At 52.6% G+C, this 17,541-nt stretch overlaps 1 protein-coding gene across 1 annotated transcript in view; it reads right to left on the bottom strand.

Moving 5' to 3' along the window:
• Nucleotides 1-17,541, bottom strand: part of LOC132207614 (uncharacterized) — a 318,527-nt gene that overhangs the window by 15,002 nt on the left and 285,984 nt on the right. The window contains exon 5 of the mRNA XM_059643558.1: nt 9,521-9,619. Coding sequence (XP_059499541.1) covers nt 9,521-9,619 — 99 coding nt within the window. The remainder of the gene's footprint in view (nt 1-9,520; nt 9,620-17,541) is intronic.

Below are 17,541 nucleotides of genomic sequence, written 5' to 3'. Positions count from 1 at the left end.
GAAAGCTCCATTTTCAGAGGGTCAGCACAGAGGAAGTGCTTAATCAGAGAGTTATTTCAGAGAGAGTGCTGTATTGTCAGAGTTTCGCACTGAGGGAGTATCACACAATCAGAGGTCCAATATTAAGGAAACACTGCACTGTTGGAGGGTTGATATAAAGGGAGGGCTGCACTGTCAGACGGTTAATGATGTGGGAGTGCTGAAATATCACAGAATCAGTCCTGAGAAGTGCTGCACATTCAGAGAGTTAGTGCTGAGGGAGTGGTCTAATGTGAAAAGATTGATATCAAGGGGCACTGCCGAAGGATCAGGAGTGCAATACTGTCAGAAAAACAATATTGAGGGAGTTCTGCTGTGTCAGTGGGTCAATATTACAGGATTGCTACACGATCCACGTATCAATGTCAGACAGTCAGTCCTGACGGAGTGCTGCACTGTTGGAGGGCCAATATTGAGTGTGTGCGACACTCAAGAGGATCATTTTGTTGGACTTGTGCACTGTCAGAAGTTCAATTGTAAGCAAGTGCCACACTGGTCGCGGGTTAATATGATGGGAGTGCTGCACTGTCAGACGGTTAAAGATGAGGGAAAGCTCATCATCTGACAGGGCATCACTCCCTTCAGACGAACCCTCAGGCGGTGCAGCACTCCAACAAGTTAGTTTCAGAGGCATGTTGTCCCATCAAATTGACCCTCTGAGACAGGAGCATGCACTAAATATCGACCCTCTCACAATGCTGCACTGCCTTAATATCGGCCCTCTGGCAGGGCGGCTCCCTTTCAGTACACACCTTCCAAGAGCACAGCACTCTCCCATCATTGACCCTCTGACAGTGCAGTACTCTCTTAATACCTAATGTGTCACACTGCTCTACACTGTTGGAAGGTCAATACTGAGAGTGTGCTGCACTGTTAGACAGTCAATGATGAGCGAGTGATGCATGTGCGACATTCCCTCAATTCTTATCCCATTACAATGAGGCACTGCATTAGTATGGCCCTCTGACAAAGTAGCACAGCTTTAGAACTGACCCATTGATCATGAAGCTTTCCCTCAGTACTGGACCTCAGAGTGCTCCTCAGCCACAACACTGACTCTCTAATCCTGCAGTACTGTCTCAATTCTGACCTCAGTCCTGACCCTGTTACATTGACATTGCAGTTCTTCCTTACCATGGACACTCTGGCCATGGGACACCACTGTTGGCCCTGTTGCAGTGCAGAATTCACTGACACTCACCCTCTCCCATACCTTCAATACTGAATGTCTGATAGGACTGCGGGCAGCTGACTCTGACAGTGCAGCATTCTCTCAGTATCGACCCTCTGACAGTAATTAGGGGACTGCTGCATTGTCAGAGAGTCAGGACTGAGGAAGGGCTGCACTATCAGAGGGCAAATATTAATGGAGTTGTGCACTGTCACAAATTCAATATTAACAGAGGGCTGCACTGTCAGAGAATCAATGATGACGGGGCAGTGCGTTGTGAAAAGACCTGTAATAAAAGGCATGCGGCCTGTCAGAGGGACTAAACGGAGAGCTTCACTGTGAGAGGGCCAACATTAGTAAATGCTCCAGTCTCAGAGGGTCAATGTGATGGGAGAACATCTCTCTGACGTTATCTTGTTGGCGGGTCAGCGCTGACGTAGTGCTGCACCGTCCGAGGGGTCGGAGAAAGGGACTGATGCACGACCAGGTCATCAGGGAGTGCTGAAGTGAGGGGGTCGTCAGCGATAACTGGGTGAGCTCTGAGGGAGTGCAGCACAGTGTGGGGTCAGCACTGCGGGAGTGCTGTTCTGAGGGGTATCAGGACTGAAGGGGGTCAGCACTGAAGCAGGTCAGCGTTGAGGGAGTGCTGCACTGAGGGGTTCAGAATAAAGGGTATGCTACACTGAATGGGTCAGAAATGAGAGGGGGGTCAGCACTGAGGGAGAGCGGCACTTTAAGATGTTCAATATTACTGTGTCCTGCACTGTGAAAGGGTCAGTATGAAGGCAGCACTGCAATATCAGAGAGGCAATGATGAGTGTGTGCTGCACTGCTGAAGGGTTAAATTTGAAGTGGTGTCCCACGGCCAGAGTGTCAATGGTAAGGGAGCATGGCATTCTCAGAGTGTTATTGCTGAGAGAACACCAGTATGACGGAGGGTTAATACTGTGGCAGAGATGCACCGTCAGAGAACCAGTCATCAGAGAGTACGCAGTGTTGGACGGTCAGTACTGAGGGAGTGTTTCACAATCAGAGCGTCAGTTGTCTGGCAGTGCTGGAAAAGCTCAGCAGGTCTGGCAGCATCTGTGGAGGCAAAAACAGAGCTAACATTTCGGGTCCAGTGACCCTTCCTCAGGACTGTTCTGAGGAAGATCCCCAGTTCTGAGGAAGGGTCAATGGACTCGAAACGTTGAATCTGTTTTCTCCTGCACAGATGCTGCCAGGCCTGCTGAGATTTTCCGGCAACTTTCTTTTTGTTCCCGACTTACAGCATCCGCAGTTCTTTTGTTTTTTATGTCTGGCAGTGCTTGTTTGCTTGTGACCTTCTGAAAGCACAGCACACCCATAATCTTGGCCCTGTGACAGTCCAGCACTCCCTCAGTACTGATCCTCCAACAATGGAGCATTCCTTCAATACTGACCAGCAGCGCAGCACTTTATTTCTGAGAGTAGTCTGAAAGAAACTACCTTTGCTTACCGAGAGAGACAGGGAGAGCAAGTGTGTATTCTGTAGGTGACTCAGGATGTATTGTAACCTTAACAAGTCAAACAGTATTTCAGATTAGTTTATAATTAAAGATTATTCTAACTGTCTTCCTGGAAAAGTAGTCCCTACAACATGGGGCTGATACTAATACACTCACTCAGAAGTGACCCTCCAGCAAAGCAGCCCTGCCTCAGAACTGACCCTGTGACAATGAGCTACTCCATCAGCAGTGAATCTGTAATCACGTGGCACACTCCCACAATTCTGAAAATATTACACTGAGGCACTCCTACAAAGGCCTCTGCGTTTTAGGGATTATTTACAGTCATCCCTGTGTTTTACAGGTTATTGAAAGGGGTCACTGTTTTCGGGTTTATTTTCACCCTCCAATCTTGCAGCACTCCCTCAATTCAGGCGTGTAGCAGTAATGTCTCCAGACTGAATCTTGACAAGTGTTGCAAACCCTCAATTCTGATCTGCTCAAAATGAGCCACTGACTGAGTATTGGCCTTCTGACAAAAAGTCACTTATTCAGAACTGGCCTTCTGACAATGTGACACTCGTCCACATCTGACCCTCCAGCAATGAGGTACTGCCTCAGAACTGATCCGCTGACAGTCAAGCACTGCCCCCTCAGTTCTGACCCTCTGACAGAGCTGCAATACTTCAGGACTGAACTTCTAATCATCTTGTACTCCATCAACTCTGAATCCAATGCACTGAGGTACTGACTCAGTATTTACAGTCTGCTCCTAATACACCCTCAGAATTGACCCTCAGGCAATGTGACCCTGCCTCAGAACTAACTCTGTGACAATGAGGCACTTACTCAGCGCTGAATCTCTAATTGTGTAGCACTCCCTCAGTTTTTAGGCACTCCTTCCAGACTGGCACACTCTCAAGGCTGATCCTGCAGCAATGAGGAATTGCCTTACAACACAGCCATGAACAACAAGGCCCTCTTTAGGACAGTGTCTGATAACGAGGCACTCACTTGGTTCTGAGCCTCTGACAATGAAGCACTTGCTCAAGTCTGACCACATTAAAATGAGGCACCCTCAAACTGATCTGAAACACCTCAGTTTCGACCTTCTGATGGCTCTGAAATGCCTCACTTTGTATCCTCTGACCGGTCTTTTAATTCTGACACAATTACAGTGAAGGTCAGCCTCCGTGCTGACACTCAGAATACATCACTCCCTCTGACAGTGTTGCACACCCTGAGCATCACTGACAGTTTCAGCGTTCCCTTCATATGGACCAACTCACAATGCAGCACTCCCCTAACATTATTATTTATATTGACGATCTGACAGTACAGCCCACCTCAGTGCTGACCCTCCGACAGCGCAGCATTCCCTCATTACTCACCCTTTGATACTGTAGCCCACCTTTGGTAATGACACTCTGACAGTGTCACACTCCCTTACTATCGGCCCTTCAACAGTGCAGCACTCCCTCAATGATGACACCGTAACGATGCAGGATTCCCTCAGTCCTGGCTCTGCAACAGTCAAGCATTCAATCAACACTGACCCTCTGTTAGTGCAACACACCCCTAATATTGATCCTGTGACAGTGCAGCACTCCCTTAATATTGGCCTTCCGACAGAGTGGCACTTTCTTGATGAAGACACTCTGACAATACAGTTTTCCCTCATTGCTGATCCTCTGGCAGTGCAGCATTCTGTCATCATTGGCACCTTGCCAGTGGAGCTACATGCTTCTTATTGACCCTCCACAGTGCAGCACTGCCTCTCTACTGACTCTACAACATTAATATCGATCCCCGAACGGGTGGTTCTCTTTCATACCCACCCCCACAAAGAGAAGCCCTCCCTCATCTTTAACCCTCTGACAGTGCAGCACTCCCTTAATATTAACCCGCTGCCAGTGTGGCACTCCGTTACAGTGCAGAACTCCAACAAAGTGATCATCTGAGTGTCGCGCACACACTCAATATTGACCCTCCAACAGCGTAGCCCTCCCTCAGAACTGACCGTCTGACATCCAAACACTGATAGTGTCGCAATTCTGTCATGTCGACCCCCACTGACGCAGCAGAACTCTCTCAATATTAGCCTTCGGACAGTACTGCGCTACTGATCCTTCGGCGGTGCCTCTTGATATCAATCCTCTGACATTATAGCACTCCCTCAGTACTAACTCTCTGAACGTGCAGCACTCTCTCAGGTCTGATTCTGCGCTATTTCAGCACTCCCACGTCATTAACCCTCTGACAGTGCAGCACTCCCTTTATGTTATATTATATTTATCAACCCTCCAACAGTGCACTATTTCCTTAATATTGGACCTCTGATTGGACAAGCTGACAGCATCTCATGTTCTTTCTCGACAGAGAGTCAGTTCTGTGGTAGTACCTCATTGTAATGGGTCAGAGTGGGTCTAATCAGTCCAACCCCAAACCTAACCACGGCTTCAGGCCTAAGCCTAGCCTCAGGCCTAACACTCACCCTCAACCTAAGCAGAAGCCTCAGCCCCAAACCTAAATGTGGTCTGAGCTCTAACCCTAACCATAGACTCAGCCCTAAGCCTAACCTCAGCCTTAACCCAAAACCTCTCCCGAGCCCTACCCCGAACTCCAAACTTAACCTCATTAGTCACCCTAACACAAGTCTCATCCCTCACCCTAACTCTACCCTCATCCAAAACCTCGTCCAATCCTCACACCTAACCTCGGTCCTAACCCAAACCCTCACCCTCGCCACCCTCTCACGCTAACCCTCATTGTTAATTAGTGAGTACTGAGGTATAGCAGCACTGTCAGAGCATCAGAATAGTGGGAGTGAACTACTGTCAGACTGTCGATACTGAGGCAGTGTCTCATTATAGAAGGGTCAGAATTGAAGCAGTGCCACACTAACAGAGACTCAGTACTGAGGTACTGCAACAGCGTCATAGAATCTGAACTGTGGGTGTGCATTATTGTCAGAGGGTCATGATCTGAGGCAATGTCTCCTTGTGAGAGGGTCAGTACTGACCGAGAGCCTTCCTTGCCTGACGGTCAGTACTGAGGCACTGCTTCTTTGTCAGGGGGTCTGGAGGGATAGTGTCTCATTGTTGGTCAGTCCAGTGTGAGGCAGTAGCTCATTGGTGGAGGGTCAGTCCTCAGGGTGGGCGGATGATGTGGAGGTGCTGGTGTTGGACTTGGGCGGACAAGGCTGAGTATTGACACTCTGCTACAAATGCACTCTCTCGTTCTGACCCTCTGATAAAGGCAAACTCCCTAATTGCTGACACTCTGCCAAGGAGGCACTGGCTCAAACAGACCCTCTGACAATAGGCCACTGACCCTCTGATAGAGCTGCAGTACCTCAGTGAGGCAGTGGCACTCCTTGAATTCTGATCCCATTACAATCAGGCACTGCGTCAGTACTGACGCTCTGCCAAAGAGGTACTGCCTGAAAACTGATCCAATGACAATGAAGCACTCCATCAGGACTTACCTCTGACAGTGCTAGATTACCTCTGTACTGACGTTCTAAAACGGGTGGCACTCCTTCAATTCTGACCCCCTTACAACATAGCCCTGCTGCAGTGCCGACCCTCTGACAACAATGCATTCTCTGAAGCCTGATCCCCTCAAGATGAGGTCATACTTCAGTATTAACACTGACAAAGAGTCACTTCCTCTATATTGACCCTCTCATTGTGCGGCACACCCTCAGTTCTGATCTTACGACAATGGGGCACTTTTGACCAGCTGACAATGGTGCTCTCCCTCAGTTCTGACACCTCCACAGTTCTGCACTACCTCTACTGACTCTCAGTACTGACCCTATTCTGATCCATTACAATGAGGCGCTGCCTCACTTGTGGCTGTATAACAATGATGCACTCCATCGATTCTGCGCCGCACACAGTGCTGTAATACTTCCGTCCTGCCCTGTAATTGTGTGGCACTCCCTTAATTTTGACCCCCTTACACTGAGGCTGTGCCTCAGTATTCACCTCTGAAAATAATGCACTCCTACAGATCTGGCCCTCTGATGCTACTGCAATAACTGAGTTTTTATCGGCTCGTCACGGGGTTAGCTTCAATGCTGATGCCATTACACGGAGGCAGTTTCTCAGAACTGACCTTCTCACAATGGCACTCCCTTCGGACTGTCAGATACAGCCACACTACCTCCGTTTTGACCCTCTCATCACGTGGCAGTCCCTCAATTCTGAACTCCTCACCATGAGTCGCTAACTCAGTACTGACCCTCTGACAAAGAGGCACTCCCTTCGGGCTGACCTTGCACCAATCAGATACTGCCTCACACCAAACCCTCTCGAATAATGAGGCACTGCTTCAGTACAGACCCTCTGACAAAGACGCACTGCCTCAGAACTGACTCTCCAGCGATGGCGACCGGCCACAAAACGGACCTGCTGACAATGAGGCACTTCCTACCATCTCCAATCATGTGGCATATCTCTAATCCTGTGGCCCTCTCTCAGTTCTGTCGCCATTGCATTGAGGCATTCCCTCTTCGTTGATCCTCTGAACTCCCTCAAGACTGACCATCCACCGTTGATGCACTACCTCAGATCTGACCCACCGACAGTCCTACAATCTGTCACCATTCCATGTAGCATTCCAGCAATTCTGACCCCATTTCAATGAGACGCTGTTTCAGATGGTCACTCTGAAAACGAAGCGCATTCTCAGGACTAAATCTCTGAAATTAAAGCACTTCCTCAGTACTAACTCTCTGGCAGGCAAGTGTTGGGGGTTAGGTTCGGGCTGAGGTTAGACTTGGAGCTTAGGCGAGGGTTGGGGTTGAGGCTAAGCGTTAATTGGGGCTGTGTGTTAGGGTTAGGGTTAGGGTTAGGGCTGAGGCCATAGCTAGTGGTAGGACTGAGGCTCACTGTAGGGCTGAGACTAGATGTTCGGTCTGAGGATCAGCATTAGGGCTGAGGGTAGGGAGGGTTTACGCTGAGGATAGGGTTAGGGTTAGGGTTAGGGTTAGGGTTAGGGTTAATGCTGAGGTGAGGGTTAGCCTGAGGCGAGCGTTTGTATGGGTTTAGGGCTGAGGCTGGGTTTAGAGTCAGGGTTCGGGCAAAGAAACGCTGCCTCAGAACTGACCTGCTGACAATTAGCCAGTACCTTAGGTACTGATGAGCTAATAAAAAGGCCCGCTCTCAGCACTGACACTGCAGCAATGAAGTCTTGCCTCACAACTAACTCACAAAGGGCTCATAATTGAGCAAGTGCCGAATGATGAAAGGGTGCGGACTGAGGTGTTGCAGAATTAATACAGAGGAGGTGTCTCTTATTAGAGGGTCTGCCTGAACTCTTGGTTGAAGTGTTCAATAAATTGCTACAACCTGAAAGAAGTAATTCTTCCCTGAATTAATAGGCAACCAATTTGAAAATGTGGCCTCTGGTTGTAAAATCTTTCACAAATGGGAGTCATCTCTACAGATATACACTATCAAGACTCTTAAGAATCTTAAATGTCGAAAAAATAAGTTTTTTTTCAATCTTATAAACTCCAGTGAATGTAGCCCAACTTTCCTAAGCATAGCAATCCCCTCCGCCATTTCTGAAATCAACCCAGTCAACACGAGGTGTTCAGCCTCCGCAGCACTCGCTCTGTGGCCGTACATGACTTGTAAGTTACCATCCTGCTGCTACAACTCTACTTCTATTTACGATGCAGTCCTCCGTCCATCCGAACATACTACCCTTGAACACACGGGCTCTTTTCTTTTGAGACACCTTATGAGCTGTACCTTATCAAATGCTTTGTTGAAATCTCAATGTACTACATCAACTGGTGGTCCTTCGTCAGTAATGTTTGTTTCCTTCTCAAAGCACTGTAGCAAGTTTGTCAAGTATTATTTCCCCTTTATGAAAGGATGTTAACTCTGTAGGATGTTATAGCACACTCAGTACCCTGTTATTTCATCTTTCATTGCCGGCATGAACATCCACCCAGGTTGACCTAAATTGGCAATACTTGCTTACTATTTTGTCCAAGTATCTTCGTAATAATGGTGTTATGTTCACAATCTTTCAATCCTCTGAGAATTTTCCACAATCTAAGGATTCTTGGAAGATTATCATCAGTGCCTCCATTGTATCTGGAGCTGCGTTGTTCAACATGAGAGGATACAACTCATCATACCCCTTGGATATTTTCTGTACTGATTGGAGTTATGTTTGGAATTCTGTGCAGTGACATTCACTTTTAACAGTTTGCTAAATACTACCACGAACAGAAATTGTCATCCAGCTGCAACTAAAGCTTTCAGCACACAAGGAAGTGTTTCAATTCAATATGAACCTCTTAACTCCTGAAAAGGGCAATACGATTTTCCTCAGTCCATAAATATTCTTTCTCCAACATCCTGAGATGCATTATCCGTATTTCTTCAAATTTACCACAGAATCTGTTTCACTCACCCTTTCAGCAATACGCATGACAACAATTCGGCATTTTTAGTCCCTCTGTAGCCTCCGTTGCACACGTGCATTGTTAGATGATTATTTATTTGTGTGCCTGCTTTTTTGCTCGAATGGAGAAAGGTAAATTTCTGTTCTTAAGTCATCAGAACTATTGCCTCCTCACTCTCATCTTCCTTGTTTTATCCTGTGCTGGAATATTTAATTTGTTGACAGATCTGAAATATGTTGTTGAATGGATCGGGTTTTGTAACATTGCATTCCCCATAGCCCATCTACCGATGCTGTTGCTTGTTCTAACAGTTATTATCTCGCAGAGTGGAAAATGCAGTTTGAAAGCAATGGAACGTTATCGATGAAGAAGTTGATGCATAAATTGCTGCGATCTTCCGAACTACAAACTCACCTTCAATTCTTTCTCGGTCAGAGCATTTTGCCGGCGCAAATGAATCGTGTTCTCAATGGGACTTCCAAAACCAAGGAATTGAATTTGCACATTGCATTTCTGAAGAGGGAAGAAGAAATCAAAGTAGTATCGTGATGAAGCTTCCAAGGCGATGATTGTGTCCTTCAATGAACGGAAAAGTGACTCTTAGATTCATGGAAATATTTCACGACTTCTATAGACATCAAAGGCAAACATTCTCCCTGCATATGACCCAGTCTCATTTTATCGTATCTTTCTGATTTTACATGCCACGGGATAATCATTGCAGTGTAACAGAAATGTTGATCATGGAAATTTATCACTGTTTTCATAAATAATGGCAAATTTTCAACATCTTGCAATTGTATTAAGGCTCAGTCTCATCACACCTCGCCTGCTGCACAAAGACATTCTTACACTGCTTTCCATGTTAGGGCTGAAACAAAACACAATCATGACACAAATGCATCAACACACCACTTTCAATAGGATCTGATATCCTTGCCAGGCACTGGAGGGGTTGCGGAGACTGGTGAGTGGATAAAGTCGTTCCTCTGTTCAAGCAGGAAAACAGGGACTTTCCAGGAAACTGCAGACTGGTGAGTGTCTCATGTCTCAAAAGTATGGGCTAATAAGGGACAGCCAGCATGGCATTATGCGGGGCAGGTTATGTCTTACCAAGTCAGTTGAAGTTTTCACGGAGGTGACAAGGGTGATCAATTCGGGTAGAACAGTTGATAACATATACATGGATTTTACGAACGTTTTAACAAGGTTCCTCATGGTATGCTCATCCAGAAGATTAGGATCCATGAGATCCATGGTGACTTGTCCTGCCCATACAAGGCAGACGGTAGCGGTGGAAGGCTAACAAAGATAACACAGTGTAGGGCTGGAGGAACACAGCAGGCCAGGCAGCATCAACAATGTCAGCTTTCCTGTTCCTCTGATGCTGCCTGACCCGCTGCGTTCCTCCAGCTCCACACTTGGCTAACTCTGATTCCAGCATCTACAGTTCTTGCCGTCTCAGTGGTGGAAAGCTGTTTTTCTGGCTGCAGCTCAGTGACGAGTGGTGTTCCGCATCGATGTGACTTCTGCTGTTTGTGATATATGTAAATGACTTGGTGGCAAATGTAGACGGGGGATTACTAAGTTTGCAGATGATATAAGGACCAATGGACTTGTGGGCAGCATGGAAGGTTGTCAAAGGACACAGCAAGATACAGACCAATTGCAAACTCGAGCAGAGAAATGGCCGATGGAATTTAATCTGGGCAGGCATGAGGTGTTGCATTTTAGGAGACCAAGTGTTAAGGAAAGGGATACACAGTTAATGGCAGGACCCCAAACAGCAGTGAAGTCCAGAGGGATCTTGGGGTCCTAGACCATAACTCCCTGACAGTAGCCACACAAGTAGATAGGGTGGTCAAGAAGGCACATCGCATGCTTGCCTTTATGCTGAGGGAAACTCAGTGCAAGAGTCAGGATGTCACATTGCAACTTTACAAGACTTTGTTGAGACCACACAGAGTATTGCATTCAATTCTGGCCGCCACATTACACTAAGGATGTGCAGGCTTTAGACAGGGTGCAGAAGAGATTTACCAGCATGCTGACTGGAATACAGGGTATGAACGAGGAGGAGGAGCTGGAAAAACTCTTCGTTTTCTCTGGGGCAGTAGAAGCTGAGGGCAGGCTTGATAGAAGTCTATAAAATTAGGAGATACATAAATACAGCTAACGGTCAGAAAATTTCTCCCCCGGAGTTGAAGTGTCCACTATTAGGGGGCATGCATTTAAGCTGAGAGGGGGGGAAGGGGTAGTTCAAAAGAGATGTGAGGGGCAAATATTTCACACTGAGCATGTTGTAAGTGTGGAATACATTGCCCGGGGTGGTAGTGGATGCAGATACGATGAAAGCATTTAAAAGGGTCTTTTAGTTAAGTGCACGAATATGCAAGGAATGGAGGACTATGGATCAAGGACAGGCAGAAGGGATTATTTCATTTCTTGTCATGTTTGGCCCAACACGGTGGGCCAAAGGGCACATTCCTGTTGCTGTAGTGTTCCAAGTTTTATGCTCACTTGTATCATGATTACAAAAAGTAGGATTGGGAAGAATTTTTGAGAAGCGTTTGAGAACATTATTTCATGTAAGGACAAACGGGATAAGGATTAGGTGACACAGCACTAACAGATTTTGGAGCCCATGATGAATCATAGGGACCTCACAAGCACCAATGATCAGAGGGATCTCAGGATCTTGACGTGTATGCCTGTTGATCGCCCAATGTAATGGACGAGGTCGTTGAAGTGGTTTGGAAGGCACATTGGATACTTGTCTTTATTGGACTTAATATTAAGTGACAGAGTTTCAGAATAGGCAGGGTATGTACAAAATGTTGGTTAGACCCAACAGTGAAGTCAACGATGAGAAAATACAGTGAGACTTGGACAACGATCAGGCTTGGCCTGATAAAGGATAAGTTACATTTGCACCATACAAGTGCTCAGCAGCAATCAGCTCCAACAAGAGAGAATATGACCATATCCAAAAAATTCCATGTCCTTACACTCACATCATCCTTACATTTATTTTTTTTTAAATGTGCAAGTGCTATGCAAGTCATGCAAGGCTACGGGCCAGGTGTTGGAAATCAGGTCAGAACAATTCAGTGCTTGTCCTTGACTGTCACAGAATCCGTGAGCTTAAGAATGTATTTCTCCTGTATTGTAGACTACTGAGGTGCTTGGCTATCCACTAAACCAAGGTTAACACTGATCTAAAACTAAACTGGGTCAGTTCTCGAACCAGCAGTAGCCAGGTCCATGGTACAAACCACCCTGCTGTGGGACAGGGTCAGGCAAATCCAAGTGAGCGAGCGTGGTTGGAGACTCATTCATTGGGGGCATAGATTCTGTCGCCACATTTGAGACACCAGGGCTGTGTGTTGCTTCCCTGGTGCCAAGGTCAAGGACATCTCTGAGTGGTTGCAACAAATTCTTAAGGTGGAGCGTGAGCAGCCAAAGGCCACCGTGCACGTTGGTACCAATGGCATAGGCAGAAAGAGGGAAGACATTCTGCGGACTATGGACAAGGAGTTAGCAAAGAGGCTGAAAGGCAGGACCCAGAGGGTAATAATTTATGGGTTGCCTCAAGTGCCACATGTTAGAGAGTTGTCATAGAAAGATAGGTGAGATGAATGTATGGTTAAGGAGCTGGCACAGGGGGCAGGGTTTCCGGCTCATGGATAATTGGGACCGTTTCTGAGCAAGGGGCAACCTGTGCAAGAGGGATGGGAGGCAAGACGCTGTGAGCGGGACAGGACAGAGGGGACAAGTCGTTGTGAGCGGGTTACGACGGAGGGGACAAGTGCCTGTGAGCAGATCAGGAAGGAGGGGCAAGTCGCTGTCAGCGGGACAGGATTGCAGGGGGCAAATCACTGTCAGCAGGACAGGGCTGCAGGGGCAAATCGCTGTCAGCGGGTCAGAGCTGTGGGGGCAAGTCCCTGGGAGCGGGTCAGGGCTGTGAGGGCAAGTCCCTGTCAGCGGGTCAGGGGGTCAGGGTGCGGGGGCAAGACCCTGTGAGCGGGTCAGGGCTGGGGGGGGCCAGTCCCTGTGAGCGCGACAGGACTGCAGGGGGCAAATCGCTGTGAGCGGGACAGGGCTGTGGGGGCCAGTCCCTGTGAGCGGGTCAGGACTGAGGGGGCAAGTCCCCGTGAGCGGGACAGGGCTGCGGGGGCCAGTACCTGTAAGCCAGTCAGGACTGAGGGGGCAAATCGCTGTCAGCGGGACAGGGCTGCGGGGGGAAATCGCTGTCAGCGGGACAGGGCTGCGGGGGCCAGTACCTGTGAGCCGGTCAGGACTAAGGGGGCACATGGCTGTGGAGGCCAGTACCTGTGAGCCGGTCAGGACTGAGGGGGCAAATCGCTGTCAGTGGGACAGGGCTGCGGGGGCCAGTACCTGTGAGCCGGTCAGGACTGAGGGGGCAAATCGATGTCAGCGGGACAGGGCTGCGGGGGCCGGTACCTGTCAGCCGGTCAGGACTGAGGGGGCAAATCGCTGTCAGCAGGACAGGGCTGCAGGGGCAAATCGCTGTCAACGGGGGCAAGTCGCTGTCAGCGGGACAAGGCTGCGGGGGCAAGTCGCTGTCAGCGGGACAGGGCTGCGGGGGCAAGTCGCTGTGAGCGGGTCAGGACTGAGGGGCCAAGTCGCTGTCAGCGGGGCAGGGCTGCGGGGGCAGGTCCCTGTCAGCGGGTCAGGGCTGCGGGGGCCAGTCCCTGTGAGCGCGGCAGGACTGCAGGGGGCAAATCGCTGTGAGCGGGACAGGGCTGTGAGGGCCAGTCCCCGTGAGCGGGTCAGGACTGAGGGGGCAAGTCCCCGTGAGCAGGACAGGGCTGCGGGGGCCAGTCCGTCAGCGGGACAGGGCTGCGTGGGCCGGTACCTGTGAGGCGGTCAGGACTGAGGGGGCACATCGCTGTCAGCGGGACAGGGCTGCTGGGGCAAATCGCTGTCAGCGGGACCGGGCTGCTGGGGCAAATCGCTGTCAGCGGGACCGGGCTGCTGGGGCAAATCGCTGTCAGCGGGACCGGGCTGCTGGGGCCAATCGCTGTGAGCCGGTCAGGACTGAGGGGGCAAGTCGCTGTCAGCAGGAGACGGCTGCGGGGGCAAGTTGCTGTCAGCGGGAAAGGGCTGAGGGGTCAAGTCGCTGTGAGCGGGACAGGGGTGCGGGGGCAAATCGCTGTGAGCGGGACAGGGGTGCGGGGCCCAGTCCCTGAGAGTGGGACAGGACCGAAGGGGCAAGTCGCTGTCAGCGGGACAGGGCTGCGGGGGCAAATCGCTGTGAGCGGGTCAGGGCTGGGGGGGCAAATTGCTGTGAGCAGGTCAGGGCTGCGGGGGGGGGGGGGGGGGGGGAGTGCCTGTGAGCGGGTCAGGGCTGCGGGGGCCAGGCCCTGTGAGCGCGACAGCACTGCAGTGGGCAAATCGCTGTGAGCGGGTCAGGGCTGCCGGGGCAAATCGCTGTGAGCGGGCAAGGGCTGCAGGGGGCCAGTCCCTGTCAGCTGGTCAGGACTGCAGGGGGCCAGTCCCTGTCAGCGGGTGAGGTCTGCAGGGCGGGGGGGGGGGGGGGGGGAAAGAGTGCCAGGGCTGCGGGGGCCAGGCCCGGTGAGCGCGACAGTACTGCAGGGGGCAAATCGCTGTGAGCAGGTCAGGGCTGCAGGGCCAGTTCCTGTGAGCGGGTCAGGACTGCAGGGGGCCAGTCCCTGTGAGCGGGTCAGGGCTGCAGGGGCAAATCGCTGTGAGCAGGACAGGACTGCAGGGGGCCAGTCCCTGTGAGCGGGTCAGGACTGCAGGGGGCCAGTCCGTGTGAGCGGGTCAGGGATGCGGGGGGGAGTCACTGTTAGCGGGTCTGGACTGCAGGGGGCCAGTCCCTGACAGCGGGTCAGGACTGCAGGGGGCCAGTCCCTGTCAGCGGGTCAGGGCTGCAGGGGGCCAGTCCCTGTCAGCGGGTCAGGGCTGCGGGGAGTGGAGTGCCTGTTAGCGGGTCAGGGCTGCGGGGGCCAGGCCCGGTGAGCGCGACAGTACTGCAGGGGGCAAATCGCTGTGAGCGGGTCAGGGCTGCGGGGCCAATCCCTGTGAGCGGGTCAGGACTGCAGGGGGCCAGTCCCTGTGAGCGGGTCAGGGCTGCAGGGGCAAATCGCTGTGAGCAGGACAGGACTGCAGGGGGCCAGTCCCTGTGAGCGGGTCAGGGCTGCAGGGGGCCAGTCCGTGTGAGCGGGTCAGGGATGCGGGGGGGAGTCACTGTTAGCGGGTCTGGACTGCAGGGGGCCATTCCCTGTGAGCGGGTCAGGGCTGCGGGGGCCAGTCCCTGTCAGCGGGACAGGACTGCAGGGGGCAAATCACTGTCGGCGGGACAGGGCTGCAGGGGCAAGTCGCTGTCAGCGGGACAGGGCTGCGGGGGCAAGTCGCTGGGAGCGGGTCAGGGCTGCGAGGGCAAGTCCCTGTCAGCGGGTCAGGGCTGCTGGGGACAGTCCCTGTCAGCGAGTCAGGGGGTCAGGGTGCGGGGGCAAGACCCTGTGAGCGGTTCAGGGCTGCGGTGGCAAATAGCTGTCAGCAGGTCAGGGTTGGGGGGGCCAGTCCCTGTGAAAGGGTCAGGGCTGGGGGGGTCAGTCCCTGTGAGCGGGTCAGGGCTGGGGGGGTCAGTCCCTGTGAGCGGGTCAGGGCTGCAGGGGCAACTGGCGCTGAGTGCGTCAGGAGTGAGGGCGCAAGTCGCCGTGAGCGAGTCAGGACGGAAAGGGCAAGTCGCCGTGGACGGGCGAAGACTGCAGGGGCAAGAGGCTGAGGGGGTCAGGACAGCTGGGGACGGGTCATGACAGAGGAGGCAAGTTGCTGTCAGTTGCTAAGTACTGCAGGGGCAAGTGGCTGTGCGCGGGTGAGGACAGAAGGGGCAAGTGGCTGTGTGCGGGTGAGGACGGAGGGGGCAAGTGGCTGTGAGGAGGACGGGGTGGCGGAGGGTGGGGGCAAAAGGAGGTGGAGCAGGAGGGTGGGGGAAACGAGGAGTAGGAGGAAGGGTATGGTCAAAGGAGGGGGGGTTGTGGGGGCGGAAGGAGGAGGGTGGGGCGGGAAGAAGGAGGGGGGGGTGGGGCGGGAAGGAGGGGGTGGAAGAGGGTGGGGGTGAGAGGGGAGGATGGTGGGAGTGGAGGAGGGTGGGTGGAGTGGAGAAGGAGGAGGAGGGGGGGTGGGGGGAGGAGGCGGAGGAGGAGGGGGGTGGGGGGAGGAGGAGGAGGATGTGGGGAGTGGAGGAGGAGGAGGAGGAGGAGGAGGATGGGTGGAGTGGAGGAGGAGGGTGGGTGGAGTGGAGGAGGAGGGTGGGTGGAGTGGAGGAGGAGGGTGGGTGGAGTGGAGGAGGAGGGTGGGTGGAGTGGAGGAGGAGGGTGGGTGGAGGAGGAGGAGGAGAGTGGGGGGAGTGGAGGAGGAGGAGGAGGATGTGGGGAGTGGAGGAGGAGGGTGGGTGGAGTGGAGGAGGAGGAGGAGGAGGAGGAGGAGAGTGGGGGGAGTGGAGGAGGATGTGGGGAGTGGAGGAGGAGGAGGATGGGGGGAGTGGAGGAGGAGGAGGAGGGTGGGTGGAGTGGAGGAGGAGGAGGAGGGTGGGTGGAGTGGAGGAGGAGGAGGAGGAGGAGGAGGAGGAGGAGGAGGATGTGGGGAGTGGAGGAGGAGGAGGATGGGGGAGTGGAGGAGGAGGAGGATGGGGGAGTGGAGGAGGAGGAGGAGGAGGAGGTGGGTGGGGGGAGGAGGAGGAGGAGGAGGAGGGTGGGGGGAGTGGAGGAGGAGGAGGAGGAGGAGGAGGAGGAGGAGGAGGAGAGTGGAGGAGTCGAGGAGGAGGAGGAGGAGGAGGAGGAGGAGGAGGAGGAGGAGTCGAGGAGGAGGAGAGTGGAGGAGTCGAGGAGGAGGAGAGTGGAGGAGTCGAGGAGGAGGAGGAGGAGTGGAGGAGTCGAGGAGGAGGAGGAGGAGTGGAGGAGTCGAGGAGGAGGAGGAGGAGTGGAGGAGTCGAGGAGGAGGAGGAGGAGTGGAGGAGTCGAGGAGGAGGAGGAGGAGTGGAGGAGGAGGAGGAGGAGGAGGAGGAGGAGGAGGAGGAGGAGGAGGAGGAGGAGGAGGAGGAGGGTGGGTGGAGTGGAGGAGGAGGAGGAGGAGGAGGAGGAGGAGAGTGGGGGGAGTGGAGGAGGAGGAGAGGATGTGGGGAGTGGAGGAGGAGGAGGAGGAGGAGGAGGGTGGGGAGAGTGGAGGAGGAGGAAGGTGGGGGGTGGAGGAGGAGGAGGAGGAGGAGTGGAGGAGGAGGAGGAGGGTGGGGGGAGTGGAGGAGGAGGAGGAGGGGGAGAGTGGGGGGAGTGGAGGAGGAGGAGGAGGAGGGGGAGTGGAGGAGGAGGGGGAGGAGAGTGGAGGAGTGGAGGAGGGTGGGGGGAGTGGAGGAGGAGGAGGATGGGGAGTGGAGGAGGAGGAGGATG

This window comes from Stegostoma tigrinum, unplaced genomic scaffold (genome assembly GCF_030684315.1).
Source record: "Stegostoma tigrinum isolate sSteTig4 unplaced genomic scaffold, sSteTig4.hap1 scaffold_111, whole genome shotgun sequence".
Classification (NCBI taxonomy): Eukaryota; Metazoa; Chordata; class Chondrichthyes; order Orectolobiformes; family Stegostomatidae; genus Stegostoma; species Stegostoma tigrinum.
Note: the sequence above shows the minus strand (reverse complement) of the source record. Positions and strands in the feature narration are given on the sequence as shown.